This window comes from Falco punctatus (assembly GCF_963210335.1).
Source record: "Falco punctatus genome assembly, chromosome: Z".
Taxonomy (NCBI): Eukaryota; Metazoa; Chordata; class Aves; order Falconiformes; family Falconidae; genus Falco; species Falco punctatus.
In genome coordinates, this window is record NC_137586.1 from 79,641,096 (window position 1) to 79,661,478 (window position 20,383).

Sequence of the window (20,383 nt, forward strand, 5' to 3'; positions counted from 1 at the left end):
TGAAGACATGTTATAGGGTGCTTGAGGATTAATAACTTCTGAATTATCCGTGAAAAATCATTCTACTTGTAACTTTTTTCCTGAAGCAAAGTTACGTTTTTAGTGATGAGTTGTCTTTTTAGCATACAGTAAAAAATTTGACAGATTTCTGTGCTACTAAAGCAGATGTTTTAAAGTCTTTTTTAATTAGTTCTTTGTGCTTACTCTTAAATTGCCGCCAACCTGTAGTTTAAAATTTTCCACTGTACTTCATTGCTAGTTTTCCTTCAAGTTTTGTCTAATAGATTAGAGATTTTTGGTTACTGGATTGGGAATGCAGTTTGTTATGATGACTGTCATAAACTGGTCAGTTTTGGTGGGGTTCTGTTTGGATTGGTTTGTTTATAACGGTTGACTAAATGTCTTGTGTGGTTGTTTTTTTTTTTGTTTATTTTCTCTTCTGGTTAGATTGATCCAAACCCAGAGCAGCCCACAGATGACAGACCGTCTTGCCCCTCTCGTTGAAGGAATTCATAAAAAGCTGACTCGACTTGGGTTTTGAATCATACCTGCTGTGTTGAAGGTCAAGGCGTCATAGCGGAGACACTTTCAGAGGAAGGTTTGCTCTTGTGTATGGTGAATAAATGAAAACAACCTGTGATCATGCTTTGAAGCCTACAGTAACATTGTAGGACTGCTCCACATGCTTGGAAGACCTGAGCTTTTCTTTTTTTAATCCCACCCCCCCCACCCCCCCTAAATACTGGCACATACTAGGAGCAGCCTTACTAACCTACAGTCATGTGTGTCAAAACACTTAAACCACATTGTAAGAGAGGAGGGGTGTTTTCCTCTTACGATTTGGAAATTTGCACATGCTCGTTGCTTAAGTTGTGCGGTTCAGTGTCACTACAGCTTTTTCTCATTTATGCTGGACTGTTGTTACCCCCTATTTGTTCTTAGTCCGCACAATAAAAAGCAAAATAAAGCTTTGATTAAAAAAAAAAAAAAGCAACAGACTTTGACAAATGCACTGACTTTTCTTTTTTTTTTTTTAATTTAATGTAGCCTGGACTTTACATGCATTATGCACATGCTCAGAATTGTCCTCGTAGGCTGATCATGTATCACCTCTTCAGCTTGGATCCTGTTGTGGATTTATTTACAAACATCAAATGCCTTCAAGCCAATCCTTCTTGCTGTACGTTTTGCAGCCTACTGTAGTAGATAAGCAACAAATGCGGGGCTGGGGTGGGGGGTGGAGAGTTAGTAGAAAGAAACTAATAGACTTCATCAAGATTGTATACCTTCTTGATTTCTTTTAAGAATTTGTTGCCTTTCTACTATTATCGCAAAGCAGCATTTTGTTACAGACTGCCTAAAAATCACTTAATCTCAGGTGAACTCATCACTTGCCAAAATGTTGGAATGCTATTTGTTTTGTTACGTTGCACTGTTTAGTTACTACTTTTTTGTTTTGTGTTTGTGTTCTTGTTTTTGTTCTTTATTCAAGAGGGGGATCTGGAATAGGGACATACACAAAAGTTTCAAAACCCACCCTCATTCCCATTTCTCTTTCTACATTACAAAAGGAGATACTAAACTAAAGTTGTGAAGCTTTAAAAAAAAAAAAAAAAAGGCACAAATGAAAGCACCAGCAGACACCAGCTCAGCCTCAAAAAGAATTTTAAAAGTAAATAGTCATATACTGTCTAGGATTCATAGGCAGGTCGATATCTCAAGTAGTAGGGATGGGAAGGGAAAATAAATTTATTTTTATATATAGTTATCACCAAAAATTCTATATATAATGAGTCTCTAGTAAAAGTATATTTCAAACTGCAGGAAAAGTGTGGACTGCTAAGAGCTCAGTTTGTGCACTTTGTATTATCTTCAGGGTTTATGATATTGTAAAAATAGTAAGACTAGAAGTATAATTAAGACTGGGCAAGGTCAATGTTTACCAGCCATACTTAAGATGTGAGTTAGTTACAGTTGCTTTGATGATTGCATCTTCTGTGATACTCAAGAGCTTTAAAACAGAACAGCCCATTTTACAACATACTTGCTCAGAATGCAAGAAATTACATGGAAAGAGCACTTGCCCTTGAGTGTGCCCCAAGGAAGAAAAATGAGTGCAATGGAGCCATTGGATGTACTAACACAAATACCAGCACTTAACATGCTAGAGATTTACAACAAAAGTCAACTTCCCTTTCCAAAATCGTGTAACACAGAGCATTGACAAAGGGACACGCTTCTGGTGTTGACTTCTTAAACAAACCAAGATGTAATCCATCAAGTATCTTACCTCCTTGTGCAATAAAACAGCTCAGAAGGGAGCGGGAGAGAGGGCAGGCTGGTGTTTCTGGGTGGTGCTCGTTCTTAAAAAACCTCTGCCTTGGTTTTAAGGCTTCATAAATGCGACAAAATAGGCTTTTCCATAAGTGGCCTTTGTGAGAACATGAACGATAATTTCATGTTTCAAAAATGACAACAGGGTGATACAAATGAGTCGCGTTTTAAGTGATTCAGTTAAAGGCTTGGGCTTCAAGCAAGGGTCTCAGAGGAGAAGGAAATTGGGTGATGTCTTGCATTATTAGGCCAATTTTGTGAATGTCCCTTCCCTCTACCCTCTCCAACCAGACAATTCTAAAAGCTGATGGGATCGTTGGCATAAAAGGGCATTTGGTGGTTTTACTTTTTTTTTCCTTTTTTTGTTACTTTTAACAGACTAGGGAACAATTGCTGATACACGTAGCATTAAAAGTACTTACCACAATACGTAGAAAAATTGCCTATAAACAGGATTGACCAATATCGTAGTAATTGAGATGGCATCACAGCCTTTGTGATCAGTGAAAAATTCTATAACGTTATCAAATAAAGACACTCTGTTTAAATTATGTTGTTACTTGTTCAGAGTCATTACTCTTCCACAATTATTGGTCAATTCTCAGCGTTATAAAACATGAGGTTCACAGTTGTAGCCCAGTATTTGATAGAAAATTCTGATCTGAATTAGGAAAAAGTAAGTAAAATCCAAACATTAGAGAAACAAAGTGCAATATTAAATGTTTGCTTTATAGATTATATTCTATGGCTGTTTGTACTTTTTTTGTTTTTTAGTTTTGGTGCTGAATATGTCCTTGTAGACTCTGTTTCAAGAAAACAATATGTGGAAAACTGTTTAATTTTTCCTATTGCTCTTCCTTGTGGAAAATAAACTTTTGTAAAAAAAAATATAAATCTTTAAGTGTTATAACTATAAGGTAATAACCACAAGGATCGTCTAATCAGGTATTTTACTACAGGAGCACACAGACTGCTTGTGTCAAACTGCATAGGGAAAAACTCTCTCTAGGAGTGTTGCCACTGAGCACCACGGAAGTCCAGGGTCAGCCCCCTCAGCCCCTTCTATTTACATCGGTGACCTCTTGGGCCAGGTCCCAGATGGGAAATGATATTTTCCTACATGCGACTTGGGAAATGGGCAGGATGCGCATGCCTTTCCAGGACTCTGTGCTTGTATCTCATGGTGAATGTGCTGACCCTAGTTCCAGGCTCCTGGTCCTTCCCAGGACATAGGGCTGGAGGGCAGGGAGGGGCATTTTGGTGGGGGTCAGAGGGAGTCACCCATGGGTTTGCAGCTGGGGTTTTTGACATGGGGTGGAGAAGGTGCCCTTCAGAACCATTTCTCAGGTGTGGTGTGACAACCAGATGTTGAAAACATCCTCCTGCGACGTGCACCCTGCTGGATGGATCCCTGTGCAGGATTCCTACAGCTCCCCAGCGTGCCAGCAGTGAGGCACTGCCGTGGTGCCTGGCTTCCGCATACCACGCACAGCTGAGCCTGGGACAAAACGGACTGTCGTCATCCTTCAGTATCAACATGTCGTTTGACCTAAGAGAAGGTTCAGCAGGCGAGCTGCCAGGGGCTTGAGCGGCCAGCGTGACCTGTTCCTCCCCGCTGGTGTTTGGTGTGCTGGGGACCACTGCATCCCCACACCACTGTACCCTCAGTTTAATGGTGCTGCTGCTGATGTGGACAACCCAAACGTCTGATGGAACATGGTGCGTAAAGCAAACAGTAGGGCCTCCTCCTGTGAAAGTGTTCAGCTTAATTTTGAGTTTGGAGAATTCAAGCAGACTTCAGGGATTTTTTTCCCTATTAATAACAGTCGGTTTTGCCCCAGTTCCAGTTCAATAAGAAGCATAAAAAAGGTAGTCTCGCGTTTTGCACATCTGCTTGGAGCTTCTTCGTAGCTGAGCAACAGCAAGATACTTTTTTTTTTTCCCTAATACCAGCAGAACATTTCTTACTAACCAAGTTTCTAATGCCATGTGGCAGTGTTGGAATTTAAATTGACATTAACATCATTTAAGGGATACATACTTCTCGCAGTTCTGTGCAACGTTTTCTTGAAATCTCACATTTTAGACCAGCACGTCTCCTTTAACAATTTTAAGTTTAGCTTTATTGTCAGCGCTCTTAGAAGCTTGGAATTACTTGTATTATTTGAGATCTGATTTTCTTACTGCAAATTTTTCTTGCTTCTGAATATTACAATACCTGTGTGCGCACGAATCTGTGCTACTCCAGGATGTAGAAACTAAAGGCTCTTCCACATCAGCTGTCGGTGACAACATACAGAAGGGCAGCAAGTTACAGCACTTGAGCACTTGAGCTTCTGAGGGACACAGGGCAATGTTGCAAAATTGATCGACACATTTCCTGGCAATTATCTAGTTAAAACACGTATCTATCAGTTTTTAACCCCTTTCTAAATTTAAGCTTTTTTTTGTGTTTTACAGAAACAAACCACTGATCGCCATGAACTCCAGCCCCCTTAGCTTTTCACAGCACGGCCACAAGCACAAAGTTCAGCTGCAGAACTGAAGAAGGGTCTCCAGAAGCAGCACATTAAGCTGGGCGCCCACCCAACAACGATTTTCCGCTGGGAAATATCTTTGCCCAGGTGAATTCTGCCAATTTAAGCCAACTTCTGTGGCTCAAGGTGCACAGTCAAATGCCCAGCATAGCAGGCTGGTACTGCAGAACAACTAGCTCATGGGGACGTAGAGTCCAGACTTCCCACGTGTCCTTGATTTTGAGCAGAACTCCCCTTCAGAGGTCTGGGGAGAGTTGAAGTACCACCAGTTGCACTGCGTGATCTTTACTGGGGATTTCAGCTCCTAGATTTTGGAGGTTTTAGTGAAAACCACTTGCAAAGACACATTGTCAGGCATGTTCCACCTGCCTCCCAGACCGTATCCTGGGAATAGGAGAAAACTAACCTATTTGTTCTCCCAGCAATCGCTCGCTCCTGGAACTGCCCCACCTAGCTACAGCATGCTATTTTAAGAGCTGGATCCTCCTTATCTCCTGACCTAGTGGACATTAGGACAGAGCAGTAGCTTCTGAGCAGCAGCTGGGTACCGCTATGAAATCTGAGTGGAACAGTGTACCTGCCATCTAACCCAGCTTGTAACAGAGAAGACTCGGAGTTCAGAAGGACACTGCATTTTGTGTTTGCTTCAGGCACCTTGCTGTAATAAATGTTTGTCATATTTGGATGAAAGACAATGACCTAGAACAGAGAAGGTGAAAGCTTTAAATATAACATCAAAATTGAGTCACTTAGGAGATGTATTTTTAAGGGGGTAAAAAAATACTGTTAAAAAAAAAAAAAAGACAACCAGAAACTAGTATCAAAGTGCAAAGCCCAGGACTATACCTTAATTTTCTGCTGCGTCAGCAGTACAGTCTGAGAAAAAAAAAAAAAAAGGTGACATCTTACAAGACAAAAGTGACATTGTAGAATCATAGAGTGGTTTGGGTTGGAAGGGACCTTAAAGATCATCTGGTGGTGGGGACTGGAAAAAAGGACCGTTACGGTTTATCCCCAGCCAGAAACTTAAGTACCATGTAGCTGCTCCCCCACTCTCACCACCACCACCACCTCAGAGGGATGGGGAGGAGAATCAGAAGGGCATGTAAAACTTGAGGTTTGAGATAAGAATTTAACTATTGAAGCAAAATACAATAGGAGAAAAATAACGTAGATGATGATGATGATGATGATGATGATGATGATGATGATGATGATGATGATGAAAGGGAGGGGGAAGGTGTGCAAGGAATGAAATCCAAAGGGAAAGGAATAAAAACCACCCAAGTGATGCCCAATACAGTTGCTCACCCCCCAGTGGCTGATGCCCAGCCAGCCCCCAGCAGCCATCAGCCAGCCCCAGCCAACTCCCCCCAGTTTATATACCGAGCAGGACATTCTATGGTAGGGAATATCCCTTTGGTCAGCTAGGGTCAGCTGTCCTGGCTGTGTCCCTCCCCAAAGTCCTTGCGCCCCTCCAGCCCTCTCCCTGGCAGGGCCTGAGAAACTGAAAATTCCTTTACTTTGTATAAACATTACCCACTTACAACTGAAACCATCACTGTGTTACCAACATTATTCTCATAGTAAATCCAAAGCACAGCACTGCAGCAGCTACTGAGAAGAAAATTAACTCTATCCCAGCTGAAACCAGGACACATACTTGAATGAAAGACAATGACCTAGAAAAGAGAAGGTAAAGGTTTGAAATAAAAAATATATATATATAAAAATAAAATATTTTTTAAAAAGAGTTGTTTAGGAGATGTATTTTTAGGAGGGTAAGAATATAGAGTTTAAAACCCAAAAAAAACAAAATTCAAAGAAAGCACATGCAGAAACTAGTCTCAAAAGTGCAAAACCTGTCACTATGCATTCATTCTCTGCTGCTCCAGCAGTAGAATCTGATGTCTTATACAAGAAAAAGCCACGTGATAGAATCGTTTGAGTCAAAAGGGACCTTCAAGATCGCCTAGCTCCAGTGCCCTGCCCCGGGGCAGGGACACCCCCCCCCAGCCCAGGCTGCTCCCAGCCCCGTCCAGCCTGGCCTTGAGCCCTGCCAGGGATGGGGCACCCACAGCTGCTCTGGGCAGCCTGGGCCAGCGCCTCGCTGCCCTCACAGGGGAGAATTTCTTCCCAATATCTCATCTATATCTCCCTATTTCAGGTTAGAGCCATCCCCCCTCGTCCTATCACTACATGCCCTTGTAGAAAGCCCCTCTCCATCTTCCCTGCCTGCCCCTTTAGGTGCTGGCAGGTGCTGTAAGGTCTCCCTGGAGCCTTCTCTTCTCCAGGCTGAACCACCCCAACTCTCAGCCCATCTTCATGCAAGAGATGCTTCAGCTCTCTGATCATCTTCGTGTCCCTCCTCTGGACTCGCTCCCACAGGACATGTCCTTCCTGCACAGGGGCACCAGCGCTGAAGGCAGTGCCGCAGGTGGGTCGCACCAGAGCGGGTCAGAGGGGCAGAACCACAGTCTTTCTGAGGTGGTGCATTCCATCGACCTCCAGCAGCTCCTGCAGGGCTTCCAGCTGGGGACGCTGGAGGGAACGACCAAGCGCAGTGGTCCCCATTGCTCCCACACACCACCACCGAGGACTCGCCTTCCATCTCGAGACTCGCCACACTATATCATGCCTTTGGCTCACCAGCTCTCCACCGAACTCTCTGGGATGGGGAGGCCAGGGCCCATTAGCTCTTCAGTGGTTTAATAAATGTTATTTCTAAAATAAACTGGAGAGCGTGATGCCGTTCAGTCTTTCTCAAAGGAGATACGAACATAATTTTTTTCAGCTGGTTGCACGGAGGGAACATAGGAGGAGGGGAAAACTTATTGCAAAACCTAGTATGATTTATTTTTATCTGGAAATTCATGCAGTTGCCCAGATCTAAGCAAGGCCTTGCTGTCATTGAACTGCCTAAAATTGAAATGGAGCTGTCAACTGGAGACAGTCATAGCAACATTGAAGGCAAGTCTGTCGTCGTTGCCCATCAGCTGAGAAACACAATTTAATAAATCCCTCTGTGGTTCGGTAGCTCCATAAAAGGTGTGTTCACCAGGTAATGACTTCCCATTAACAAAATTATTTTTTTATCAATTACACCCTTGTTTGGGCACCTACCCTAAATCAGTTAAGTCCATGAGCACTAGTCCATTTCTTCCATAAGCAGCTCATTTTTCCCGGTTCGGATTGCTAAAAGAATAGATCACCGTAACATCTTCAGCTCCAATTTCAAAAATTATTTCAATATTAAATATGTGGTATAAACAAAGAGAAACCTGCGTCAGTGTTTTACAGCTACTTGATTAACTCCCATAAATCAAAACTAAATGGTCCTTTTACCTATCTTTTAACAGGCTGAGACAGGACAGTTTTACTGCTGCCCATTATTTTTTTAGTGCATCAAACACCATTTATTGTGACAGAGCTGTGCACCTCTAAAGCAATAAAGCGATTTGTCAGTGGTACCACATCAAGCTATCCTCCCAAACAAAACAAACGAAGAAAACAATACCTAGCCTGTGCAGAAGAGAAGTAGGACAATGTAGTTTAAATTCACTTTCGGACCACAAGATAGGGCTTACTTTTCTTTCTGATTTGCCCCTCTTTCCCCCCCTTATAATTCAAAGTATTCCAAAGGAGGTAACAAAATTCTCTTAATCCCTTTGCCTTCCCTTTCCTGCACTTTAGTCGAACTTTTTAGCACTTCAAAACATCCTACTCCTTTTGGGGCTCATATTTGCTCATATATCCTATGCCACCAATAAACCCTCATATAAAACTGGTTTTCCTCAAAGCAAATCTCTTTCATCTGGCTTTCTGACCTGAAATACCTTCCCAGAATGTACTTGAAAAGGCACTACACATTTTCTCCCGAAAATCATCTTTTCTATTGAAAAGCACCAGGAGCAGTGGTGATGAGATAGAAGACTTGTGAATATCAAGTATAACATTTACTTTTTGTTCATGGTATGACCTAGTAAATAGGCAGTTGCAATATGGGAACTATTTTAAGGTATTTCAGCACCATTATTCTGAAGTATCTTGCAAAGAATGCAAATTGACTTGCCTTGAAGGTGTTTGAAGGTGTTTTATCACATGTTAAAAGCATGCATGGGAACAACTAATATCGGCATACACCGCAGTGAACTCATGTATTTTTTTACTTGTGGGATAAGATATCCTACCAGTGTCTCACAATTACCCCTCCACACACACCTCAAAAAAACCCCAAAAAAACCCCAAACCAACACCAAAAAAAACCCACCAAAACCCCCAATAAATTAAGCTTCAAATGTCTTATAAACATCATTTTCATGTAGCTAACACATGGAAACCCTGTCCTAATGAAGGCTATATTACCCTACAGTTGTGCAAATCCTTTCTGCTTACCATACGCAATTAGAAAGTAATTTTAAAATGCATTCATTTCTGTGGCATGCATTTGGTACTCTTCCACAATTTCGCATGCCCTAACACTAACTAAGCTTCTGGCACTACCAGAATAGACAAGAAATAAATACACTTGAGAGCATGCTGAAGGTTGAAACAGAGTACAAGCATTGCTTCCATTTATTTGCTGCTGCAAAAGGCGAACTCCACTGTGATAAACCTTACTCTCTTGGCAACTAGTTGATAAATACAAAGTACTCCAGGAAGTCATTTCTTTCTCCTTGGCTCACTTCGAGCAAAGCTGAAGGGGAAGAAGAAAAGTTGCTATTATTGCAAGCAGAGAGCAGCACAGGGAGAAGGAAGAAACCCAGATTTTGCACTGGCGACTGGCCTCTCTACTCAGAGCAGTCACCAAGAGAGAAGCCAGATATCTCACCCCTGACAAACACATGATGGATATCTTCGCCTCAATAGTGCATCCTGCAGTTTATAAGCATGTTGCAACAGGGAAGTCCCTTGCTGCGTGCAAGCAGAGCCCTCCAGGGACCTCTGATGGAGCAAATTCCCCATCAACCTGCATCACCTCCATCACCTGCAAGTCCACTGGGGCAGCAGGTGCACACACCCAAGCACACACGCTCGCACGTGTGGACCGCGCCAACTGCAGATGAGGAACATCTCTGATTTATGTGATCCAGAAGTCTGTTGACTGGTTACCCAAAACAGAGATCTTGCGAGTTCAGACAAGGACATTTTGAACTTGCACAAGCTGTTGTATTTTCCGTCCTTATAAGAAGATGTTCTGTTTCTGCAGCCCATAGATCTTTCTGAATATGGTGACAGTTTCAATAAGGGGTTTCAAAATGTTGTTATAGGATTGTTCTAGGGTGCCCGGAATCATACCCAGGAACCAAACCAAATGCTTTTCTCCAGCACTTGTGCAAAACAAGCTGTTGACAGAATTTCTGGTGACCTTTAAAAAGTTTCACATTCGTAAATTCTAACCCAGCCTCCAAAAAAGCCTTAGGGCTAGCGTTGTTAGGAAAAGACAAAAAATGGAAAAAAATATCTTTAGAGCAACGCAGCTTGCTGAAAAGGAAGAACTACTGGGATTTGTCAGTGGCAGCAGCATGTGCCATGGATGCAACTGGTGCAACGTAGCAAGAAACCTCATCACAGTGCCATCTGCTTAATTCGCTCTGCACTACCAGGCTGCAAACCGGGCGCAGCGCAGACTCTGCAGTCGAGGCAGCTGACGATGCTGGATGCAGCACAGCAGTCACGGGCGAGCACGGGACACCCCGCACCCCGCGGTGTAAACGCAAGCACCCACGTGAACAGGGGTGCCACAGGAGCACCCTGTCCCGTCGGCAGGCTGTGGGTGCTGTCTTCTCAGGGCAGGGATAGCGAAAGTGCACCTTCACCCACGGCCAGGGCTGGCTGGCTCTCCGGAGCAGCTGCAGAGAGAATCAGCCCCTTGGCTCCCTGTGCAACTTCTGTAAAAGGTGCTGCTGGCACCCGCCTGCTCACCCCGGCCGGGGCGGGGGAAAGGGACTGTGTCACCGTGTTCCCCGGCAGGGTCAGATCTGTCCACACTTGCATGGGCCTTGTATTCTTGGCTCCTCCTACAGAATTCACAGCTGACACTAGTTATTTCTAGGAGTTCTTTCCCTTCAAAAGGAAAAAGCAAGGGTGGGGGAAGAAGATGGTTGCAATTATTTAAATAAATAGCATGTAAGCAATAGGTCTTATTAAAGAAAAAGAAATAATAGGCTCAGCCTTTTCACATTTTGTGTGCTTATACAGATTATGACAAGCCCAGTTTTGCACAAAACCTTATGAATGCACTTTTTTGCTTCTACATGATGGTGCATATAGCTATTTTTCTTTTTTTTTTTTTTTTTTTTTTCTATTTTGTGCCTCATATTCCATAAACACAGTACATAGAAAAGGCAAAAATTATCATAAAAAGTAGGATGTGTCCTCACTGACTTTGTTTACTGACTTAAAAAGCTAAAATCCCTTCTGTTCTGTTGATATCCTTGTAGTTCACTGACTTGATTTACTCCTGGCTCTTCAACTCAGTTTATTCTAGCTCTGATTCACAATTACTATATTACTAACCCTGCCGAAAAATAAATTTTCAGCTTCCCCAATCATCTTTATTTTCATGGAAGAAAACTGATAGAGGAGTGCTTCACTCAAACCACACAGGATCAACACAAAGACAGCCAGAAAAAGGCAGTTCTGGGGGAATGACTGGACACTGGTCTGTGAAGAACATCGTGTGTTCCCCTGCACCAACATCTGAACAGTCACTGGCAATACGCCTGGATATTTTGGATGTTGCATGTCTGTCAAATAAATCAAACATCCAGATGTAGAATCTGGCAATGATGACATTCTACTGGTGACTTTCAACCCGTAGGCTAGTGAGTAGAACACAGAGAAGCATAAATACTGTAGGTTTTAATCAGATACATTATTTCAGGCAGCTATTTATAGGAAAATTTACGTGGGTTGGTTTGTTGGCTTTTTTGTTCTGTTCGTCAAACCGGTATTTAAAAAACTTGCATTTTTTAAAGGGAAGGTTCTAAGAGGAGACTTCTCCCCCAAATCACAGAGAATAAACATCAAAAAATCAGTCTTCAAAACTTTGCCTCCACAGAATGACAAGGAGGAAATGTTTTAAAGATGTGTATGAATGAAAATAATGAAATCTAAACTATTATTTCTGAAATGAAAGGAATGCAGCATCCTACAAGGTAAACGTATTGTAAAATTAAGAGACACAGTTAGCTCGTGCAGCTTACCAAAGGCAAATTTGCTGGGTGCATCCTTGTGTTTCACTTAATGATTTCTTTGCCCCAAAGCTGAGAATTCTGCAACCACAACTGCAGAAGGCTCCATCAGACTTGCCAGGCCTCACAGATGCAGCATGGTGCACCCAGCACACCCACAACTGCTCTGCACTTATCACAGCACGTCTGCTGCCTGCCAAGCTGGTGGCACTCTGGGTACGTCACTGGCACACGGATTCCTTTTGCACATGCTCTGCCAGGTCTGGAGGAACTTCTATAATTCATTAGTAATGCATTAAGTAATGTTAAGGGGGGGGTTGACTTTTATAGCAAAAGAAACGAAAAAAAAAGATACCGAAAAATTTACTATATTGCAGATTTTTTCTGAGTCCCTGCGTGTTTCAGAAAGCTGAAGGCCTTGCCAGCCAGCCTGTGCTGAGTTGTCTGATACCCACGTCATCTCCTAATAGACACTGATCTAATTTCCATTGCTCTCTAAAGCAATCAGTGCTGTCACTGACAAGTTATTTGCCCTGTCACTCTGGAAGGACAGCAGTGGCGTCCACCACTCACAGCAGAGCGCTTGGATAAAGATAAGTATGTTGTTTAATGCAGCTAATCCATAGGCAGCACAGAGGATTGCCACACTGGAGACCCATTATCTGAAATCCCATTTACCAGCACCCCTCCGACAGCGCTGTGCGCAGAGACACCCTGTTTGCCTAGCACGAGACTGCCGGAGGAAGGGAAGCAAGGGTCCTGTATGCCCCATGTTCACCAAACCTAGCTCTCAAAGCTCTACGACTACCTGCCAAGTCACCTAAAACAGTGGCCACAGACCAAATGGTGACAACTCAATCCTACAGTTTGCAATGATATTGTTATGTTTATAACACAAAATTTTCTGCCTTGATCCTCTGAGCTGTGGACCATGGGGTGTGTGCATTAGCCATGACAACAGAAAGTGATGTTTTGAAGCATGAGGTGACTATCCTAATGATGCACAAGGAAAGGTTAACTCTCATAACGTAATATAACCTCACCTTTTTAACCTAATACAAGATACAGTTGTGTTCTTCCATTTAAAATAATTTATCACCATATGGGTGCTCATCTTCTCCTTCCATTCATTGTAGGGGTCAAAGCTCTGAGAACAAGGCGACGTTCATGCTATCCACCAGAAACCTGCTTTTCAACAAAAACATTTGCTTAAGAAAGACTTTATTTATTGTCAGAATATTCAGCATGCACTGGAGTTAATAAATATGCACAAATAAGGACGAGATAGAAATCAAAAATCTGATCTGCTCTCTGAATTCTCTGGGTGACCTGTCTTTGAGGAGAATTTAGCCTTGACTTTTACTAAGTACAGCATCTAAGTATACTTTTTTTGTGTGTGTGTGTGTATGAATCCAGAGTAATTCTTATGCCATAAAAGCCTTATGTAGGAGGCTCGGCATTTGAAAACCATCTTAGTGATCTCCTTTTAGTCTTTATAGAAACATACTAAGTATTTTGAAGACTGCTTTCCCACCTTCATATACTTTTTCCACTATGATCTCAGTAGTCTTGAGACTTTCAAAGCTGAGCAGGCTTAGAAACTTTAAATAGCAATATATTCTACATACTTTCCATCTCCCACATCTTACAGTATAACCATAAAGTGTTAAGTGAAGCCTCCGATAATTTCAGATTTGAATGAGGTTTCATGTGAGTGAATCATAAAACATACAAGCAGCACTTTCCTTAAAGAGAAGGGAAGGGATTCTTTGCCAGAGAGAGCTACCCAAATGATTTCCTTCATTATGGTTTTTCAAGTCCATGTGCTTCTTTTTAAGTAAAGGAAGACTAGGCAATTACTATAATCAGCAACACATTCCAGCTATTCTAGTCTAAAAGACTACATCAAATAACTTGACAGGGAAAAAAAAAAAAAAAAGACAGATTTCATCTTAAGATTAAAAAATAAGATACTTTTCAAGCAAGCAAACAAAAAAAGATAGCAGCAATTTACTTTCCGTATTTAAAAAGCTTTTTGCTTCTTCCCCCATTAATGAATATGATAAACATCCTTCTGGAGGCTTAAAATTAAACCATATTTCTTTACAAAAAACAGTTGATTTACACTTTGTTTTATATAGCGCTACGTTTTTTTAAAATGTCCATTGAAGCTGGTTTGGTAGAACGTAGTGTTTAGCGCTCAGGTCACGTGGCTGTATACAAAGCTCCCGAGGTTCCTGTTCTCATACGTGTGTGTGTCATTGGGACAGTCACTGACAATGGAACAGATGGACCAGCCCAGCGCCCCAGAGTTTCTTAGAGATATTAACCGCTTCAGGTTCTTTGGTATGCATAAAAGAAAAGGAAGTTTATTTTGGAGGTAAACTCAGATCCCCATGTGCCTTTATTTTATTATCTGTTCTCCAAAGGTGCAGCCTGTATTTGGTAAGTTTTGCGCCATAAATCTGAAAGCAAACCTGCACATGAAATGCACGAATTTTCTCACTTCCATTTTCTTCGTATGCGTTCGAATCTGTATGCTTGAAAAGCTTTTAAAAGCCACAGTTATTAAGGGAATAATTTTGATAAGATAGATTTAGAAATAAGGAAATACATTTTAAAAAAACGCATTAAAATGAAAGGCTTTGTAAGTGACACACGCCTATTTCTGATTTATGAAGCATTCAGGCTTGGGAAATGATTTGGATGTAAGAGCAGGAAGACAGCTGGTGTACACATACCAGAACATACAACTGCTGCCTGAATGAAATTACAATAATGTTTATTGATAAAGACCAGGACAATGCTAGGACAGACAGTTTTAGAGCTAAACCCTGCAAAACTTGTTCTGACAGCGAGCTGCCCCCGCAGCCCGGGCCCCGCTCCCATTCTATTCCAGCGAGTTTTCTCCCTAGCCTACTGTAAACAGGAAATCAGAGTGGACAAGCCAGGAAAGAAATGCGAAATACCCCATGAAACGTGCTGTGTAATGAGTTGACGGGACGTGCATGAGCGGAGGGCTTACTTAACAGAAGCTGAGTCATGTTTTCACAAACCAACGTCTGGTTTATTCCCCGCCTTCCCCACCTCCCCTTTCTTTTTATTTTATTTATTTATTATTATTTCTGAGTCACCTCAGTCAACCCTGACACATCCCTCCATGGCCTGGCTGATGGGGATCAGCTGTATGGAGCAATTGTCTTGGTAGCACGCAAGGCTGAATGTCTCGTGACTTCTCAGGAGCACCAGCAGGACAGGAGGCACAGACCAAAAACACCAAAAAAACTTCACAGTGTCATTTTCGCTAAGCAGAAGCTCCTGTTTAGTAGGCTGTAATTTTTTATTTTTTAATTTCTTTTAAAGAAAAGGCAGCAGGACAAAGTAACTGCAATCACGACGGGGCACTGCGCTCTCCCTGCTGTCATCAAACCCACATCAAGCGCCAGGCAATGGACTCAGCCCACCCTCCAAGCCTGCAAAGATCAACCATGGGCTCATCCTTAACGTTGCAGGTGGGGATCAAGAGACACATCAGAAACTCATTCCACCGCCTTAAAGAGAAATCAGAAATATTTAGTTGCTGTAACTATTTCCTCTCATCCACGCAAACATCTCAGTGCTCCGTCAGGCTGCTGGTGGAAGGGGGGCAGCACGGGCTGCAGGCTGGACTCTGCTGCTTAAACACACACAACAGAAGTAACAACTTCACAGCTGGAAGGCAGGGCATTTTTTTGTTTTGTTTTGGATGTAATGATGATGAGATCATCTCATAATGATACGATACACCATATAATACCCATACTTTACAAAAAAGAAAAATTAAAAAATGAATGAAAACAACAACAAAACCAAAAAAAGAACCCCAAAAACCAACCCCCCAAAACACCCAAACCTGAAAAGCAAAATACAAAAGTTTTAATTTTAATTGCTATGTTGTTAGCAGAGCACAGGAGACGATTCCAAGTTCTGTGTTTTGGTTTCAATCATATCTGAGCATTAAAGACATCATGCCTCGTTAGGTGATAACAGGAGAATCTCCAATGAAATAAAGATAAGTCAATGTCTACTACATTGTTGAGGAAGGTTTGAAAACACAGCCAGAGTTCACTCTGGCATCAAAAACCTGACATTCACAATGCTAGACACGTGCATACGTATCACCTGCAAATGTACTGCTTTTAAGAAAAAACTTTTCTCTTCTCATTATTCCTTTTGAATGGCGGCAGCTGGCAATACTGACCATTTTGTGTCACACACAAGAACCATGAAGTGCTAACAAAAGAAAAGTGTGAATTTCCACACAAGTAGCAATGAGATTGTGTTGCCTAGGAGAAATATTTAGGAACAGCTAGGTAGAAGGACTGAAAGAGGTGGAGAAGGCAACAAGGAAATAAAAGCAGTTGAACCAGTCTTATCTTATTTTCTTAGATTACACTTTGTCACCTTTTGCTGCTAACTTCATTGCCCAATAAAATACAAAAGGAATTATATTCCTCACCATTGCTGAATGTCTCAGAAGGCAGTAGCAAATGGTAAATTTATTTTTTTTCCCCTTTCTCTGGCCTATGGCTGGCTAAGGCCACTTTCCATTTCCACTGCCTTTAAAGCTGGCCCTGCCTAAGAGAGACCTGTAAAATAGCAGCGGTGCTTTGCCCTGGGAAGCGATGCACTTTGCAGCTTCATCTGGAGCCCTGAGCAATACCAAATGAGCTTTAATTAGCACACAAAATTCTGTCCATCTTCATTACAAATTGGCTTGATGGGTCATCAGCATCCTTCAGTCAGACAATTTACAAACACCCTGGGGACAATGCCACTGTGGCTGCCCACAGCTGGGTCCACCTGCGAGATATCCCTTTCAGGTGAGGCCTAAGTTATTCCTGGGAGAAGTCTTCCTACAGATGAAAAGCTCAACTTTCAGCAAGATTTCTGCCCCATCTAGCACTCCTACCACTCATTACCCAGCAGTCTGCAGCAATTTCACCTTTCCTTCAAATGCTGCTCAGACCCTCAGGTTGCACCACTGCGTGGTGAAAGCCACCATGGCTCATTGGTGTTTTCTCCATCCCCCACCTGTTCATTTTTAAGGTTATCTTAGTTTTGTAGGCAGCAGACACTTTGTTTTCAAGGTCAGGGTTGCTTCTAAAACCTCTCTTAGGTAAGGAATACATTTTCTTCTCAACCCCTAGTTGCAAGATTGGGTCTGACCCTCCCACCTGTTAAAGGAGGCTTTGATGAAGAAAGGTGGGAAGGAGACTAAAGGGACAAAGAGGACCAACAGGCTGCATCAGGCAAGTCTTCATCTCTGTGATGGTGGAGGCAGCTGTGGAGCTAACGCTTGTATTTGCATCAATAAATTAACACACAACCACTGAACAAAGAAAGGTGTGGGGCAAACGAGAGGATTAATTTATTTGGGATCCACTGCAATGGTAAGGGAAGGAGAGATGAGGAGTTTGGGGAGCTCAGTGAAGAACACTGAAGGCAAGAAGATCAGGAGGCAGAAGGAAGGACCCAGTGGGACAGGGACAGAAAGGAAGTCTCAGATTTTTCCTCCCCCTTCCTAAGTATTACCTTGCAAGCAGACACTCCACTTTCAGTTTTCATGTCACCTCTATTCATGAAAAAAATCTCATGAAGATACTGAGTAATTACAGGGCAGAATAAAATCTCAGCCAAGGCATGAGGATTTGCCCCTACCTCTTAAACTGGCAATTTAGATGAACACGTCATTAGCACTCAATGAATTAGTCAGTACCATTCTCAGGATTACAAATTATACCATTAATTAACCCGATACACAAACAAGGATGTAAAGTAACCACAAGCCTGTTCACTTCTGTCCCACTTAGCAAATGGAAAAAATTCAGTCATTGAAGAAAGCAGCAGAAACAATACAGGGAAAGTGAAGGAGAAATTTTTCTTTAACTTGGAAAAAAAAAAAAGTAACAGTTATCTGCAGCTCATTAGTGTGTAAAAAGCTTCAGACAGCAGGTTTACCCAAACATCATAACTCTTTTCTCTCCCCACCCTGCAGTACTGGGACTATCCATTTGCCCCAAGTAGTACCAGCAGGATTAGTTAGAAATTCTATAGGATACAATACCCCATGTTTAAAAAAATCAGGATGTACAATCCACAAACATGAATTAGAGGGGCTCAGGAAAAAGTAATTAAAAAAAAAAGGTATTCATTTTATGTTTAAAAATAGCCACTCAATGGCTAACAAACAGCTCTTTTGAGAGAAAATTGCCCCACAACAGAAAAGCATGTCAAAAAGTGTGGTATGTAAAATCTACACACTAATGGCAGGTCATCATTGCATGGGCTCACATGGGCTGAGGAGTGTACTGTAGTTAGTTCCCAGAGATGCAGAGCCGGTGAGGAAGGTTTAGAGGGCCTTAAAAACCAATAAGAATACGCATTATTCATCCCCAAAAGACATATATGAAGAGAACTGGAGAAATCCTAAAATAAGCCAGGAAGACTGATTTTTATTATTTACTGATCTATAAGCTATAGTTAATGAAAAAGATGAAAGTGTTCTTTATTAGATCTTAGCTAGCACATCCAAATCCCCAAACATCAACTCTCCTGGCTGAGCAATTATTCCAAAATTAGCATGAAATACTTTGTAATTCATTATCTCTTGCTTTTATTAATATCCCCAGCCCCTCACAGCATTAAGAAATGTACAAAACATGAACGAGGGGAACTGCCCGAAATTAAAAAACTTCCAAAACCTTTCAGAAAAACTTTCAAATATCCTACGTCTTGGATAAGGTATTAAGAAATATCACAGAGGGGTACAGCTCTGTCTTGAACAGTATATCTGATTTGGATACAGCAAATAAAGACATGGAGGAAAAACTCCACAAAAATTCCCTTATCACCTCTGGGTTAGGCTCACGTGTACACCTATCCTTCCCCAGAAAACACGCTGTTGATTTTAGGGATTTATATGCACATCTGTGAATCTCAAGAGGTCAGTTCATTTCAGTTAAAATAAACTTTATCGTGAATCAGTGGCTGCCTTTCTGTAGTAGCCGACGCAAGTGGCAAAACATGCCAGTTCTACCTGCAGCCCTACTAGCGCAGTTTGAGGGCGTGACATACCTTAGAAAGTCTTATAAAGAGGGAATATCGACCAGGATATAAGGATTGCACTAAAAATAGCCACACCTTTCAACAACAAGCAGTCTTTTCCACCCTTGGCATCTGCTGTGATTCAGTTGTTACTCAGAAGGGAGAGAGCATCCAATGGATGAATCATCAGGCTACATCCTGCAGCAATTCTGTTTTCCCTAGTGGTCTTCCACAGAAGAAATGACGAGTCCCAACTTCTGCAAGTTGGAGGGATCCAGCTGGGAGCCACACTGCCAGAAGCAAATGAGTAAACGAATGAAAAGGACAGGGCCATACATGACACCATTTACATTCCCCAGCCTTGACTACATATGCCTTCATGCAATGTACTTAATTAGTCACACTGCAGTCAATTAGGTTATTCATGTAGCTAAAGTAACTTTTGTTTAAACCTTTAGAAAACAGAATGCTTGGTAAAGGGCTTCCTTTGGAAACAGAGGTGTGGATTAGCTAAATGAGTTACTCACACAGGAGATTCTGTTATCTCTCGGTTGTGCAGGTCACTTTTCACTAGCAATGCACAGCCTGAAAACGTAGCTGAATGCATCCACATGAAATAGAAAAATACCACAACTTCAGTCAACTCATAATCATTTCAAGCGTGCTGTTGGTCTAAGCACCGCATTTTACAAGAACTATCTTGAACGGATCCTTTCATCTGGGTAACGGAAAATTATTCCTAAAAGCCAGGCGAGAACAGCATGAGTCTGAGTCTGTCCGATTGCAGGACATCTGCTGACAGTCTGAGGTGTGCAGGGATGCCTTATTTTTTTGTTTGAGATTTATGACTGGAAGTCATGCAAAAGTGGTCAGTTTTCCTGATTTTGCTTTCTTCATCCCAAATAAAACTTCTATTGGCGAAGAAAAAAAAAAAAAAAAACGAAGGGGGGAACCCCGCAGGAAAGGCTGCATGTGTGCATAAGAGGCCAGTAGGTGCTCGAGTCAGTCACATTAGTATTCTATTAATTTTTTTCCCCTTGAATTCTTGCTGCAGATAGAATTAAACGATGTTTTTGCAGCATGTAACCTGTTAGGCAGCCTCTTCAAAACATATCACAGCCCCATGAGAGGAAGATCTGCCAGTTCCTGGATTCAGTCAGGTCTGCTGTACAGCTAATTCACAAGCTGGGTTAATTTTCTGAAGGCAAAAAAGACAAAATATTGGCAAAA

The 20,383-nt window shown here is 41.9% G+C and overlaps 1 protein-coding gene and 1 long non-coding RNA gene across 6 annotated transcripts in view; one reads left to right on the forward strand and one right to left on the reverse strand.

Moving 5' to 3' along the window:
* ARRDC3 (arrestin domain containing 3) overlaps nt 1-990 on the forward strand; it is a 12,634-nt gene extending 11,644 nt beyond the window's left edge. For both annotated transcript variants that reach the window (XM_080371332.1, XM_080371331.1), the window contains one exon: nt 448-990. In XM_080371332.1, coding sequence (XP_080227458.1) covers nt 448-452 — 5 coding nt within the window. In that variant the 3' untranslated portion in view covers nt 453-990. The remainder of the gene's footprint in view (nt 1-447) is intronic.
* LOC308056268 overlaps nt 443-20,383 on the reverse strand; it is a 29,596-nt gene continuing 9,655 nt past the window's right edge. Inside the window, exons 2-4 of one of the 4 annotated variants that reach the window (XR_013924754.1) lie at nt 19,250-19,443; nt 18,401-18,467; nt 443-17,995 (exon numbers count right to left, since the gene is read on the reverse strand). This is a non-coding gene — a long non-coding RNA (uncharacterized lncRNA). Of the gene's footprint in view, nt 18,468-19,249; nt 19,444-20,383 lie in introns of all 4 variants that reach the window. The other 3 variants (XR_013924755.1, XR_013924756.1, XR_013924757.1) reach the window with 3 other exon arrangements.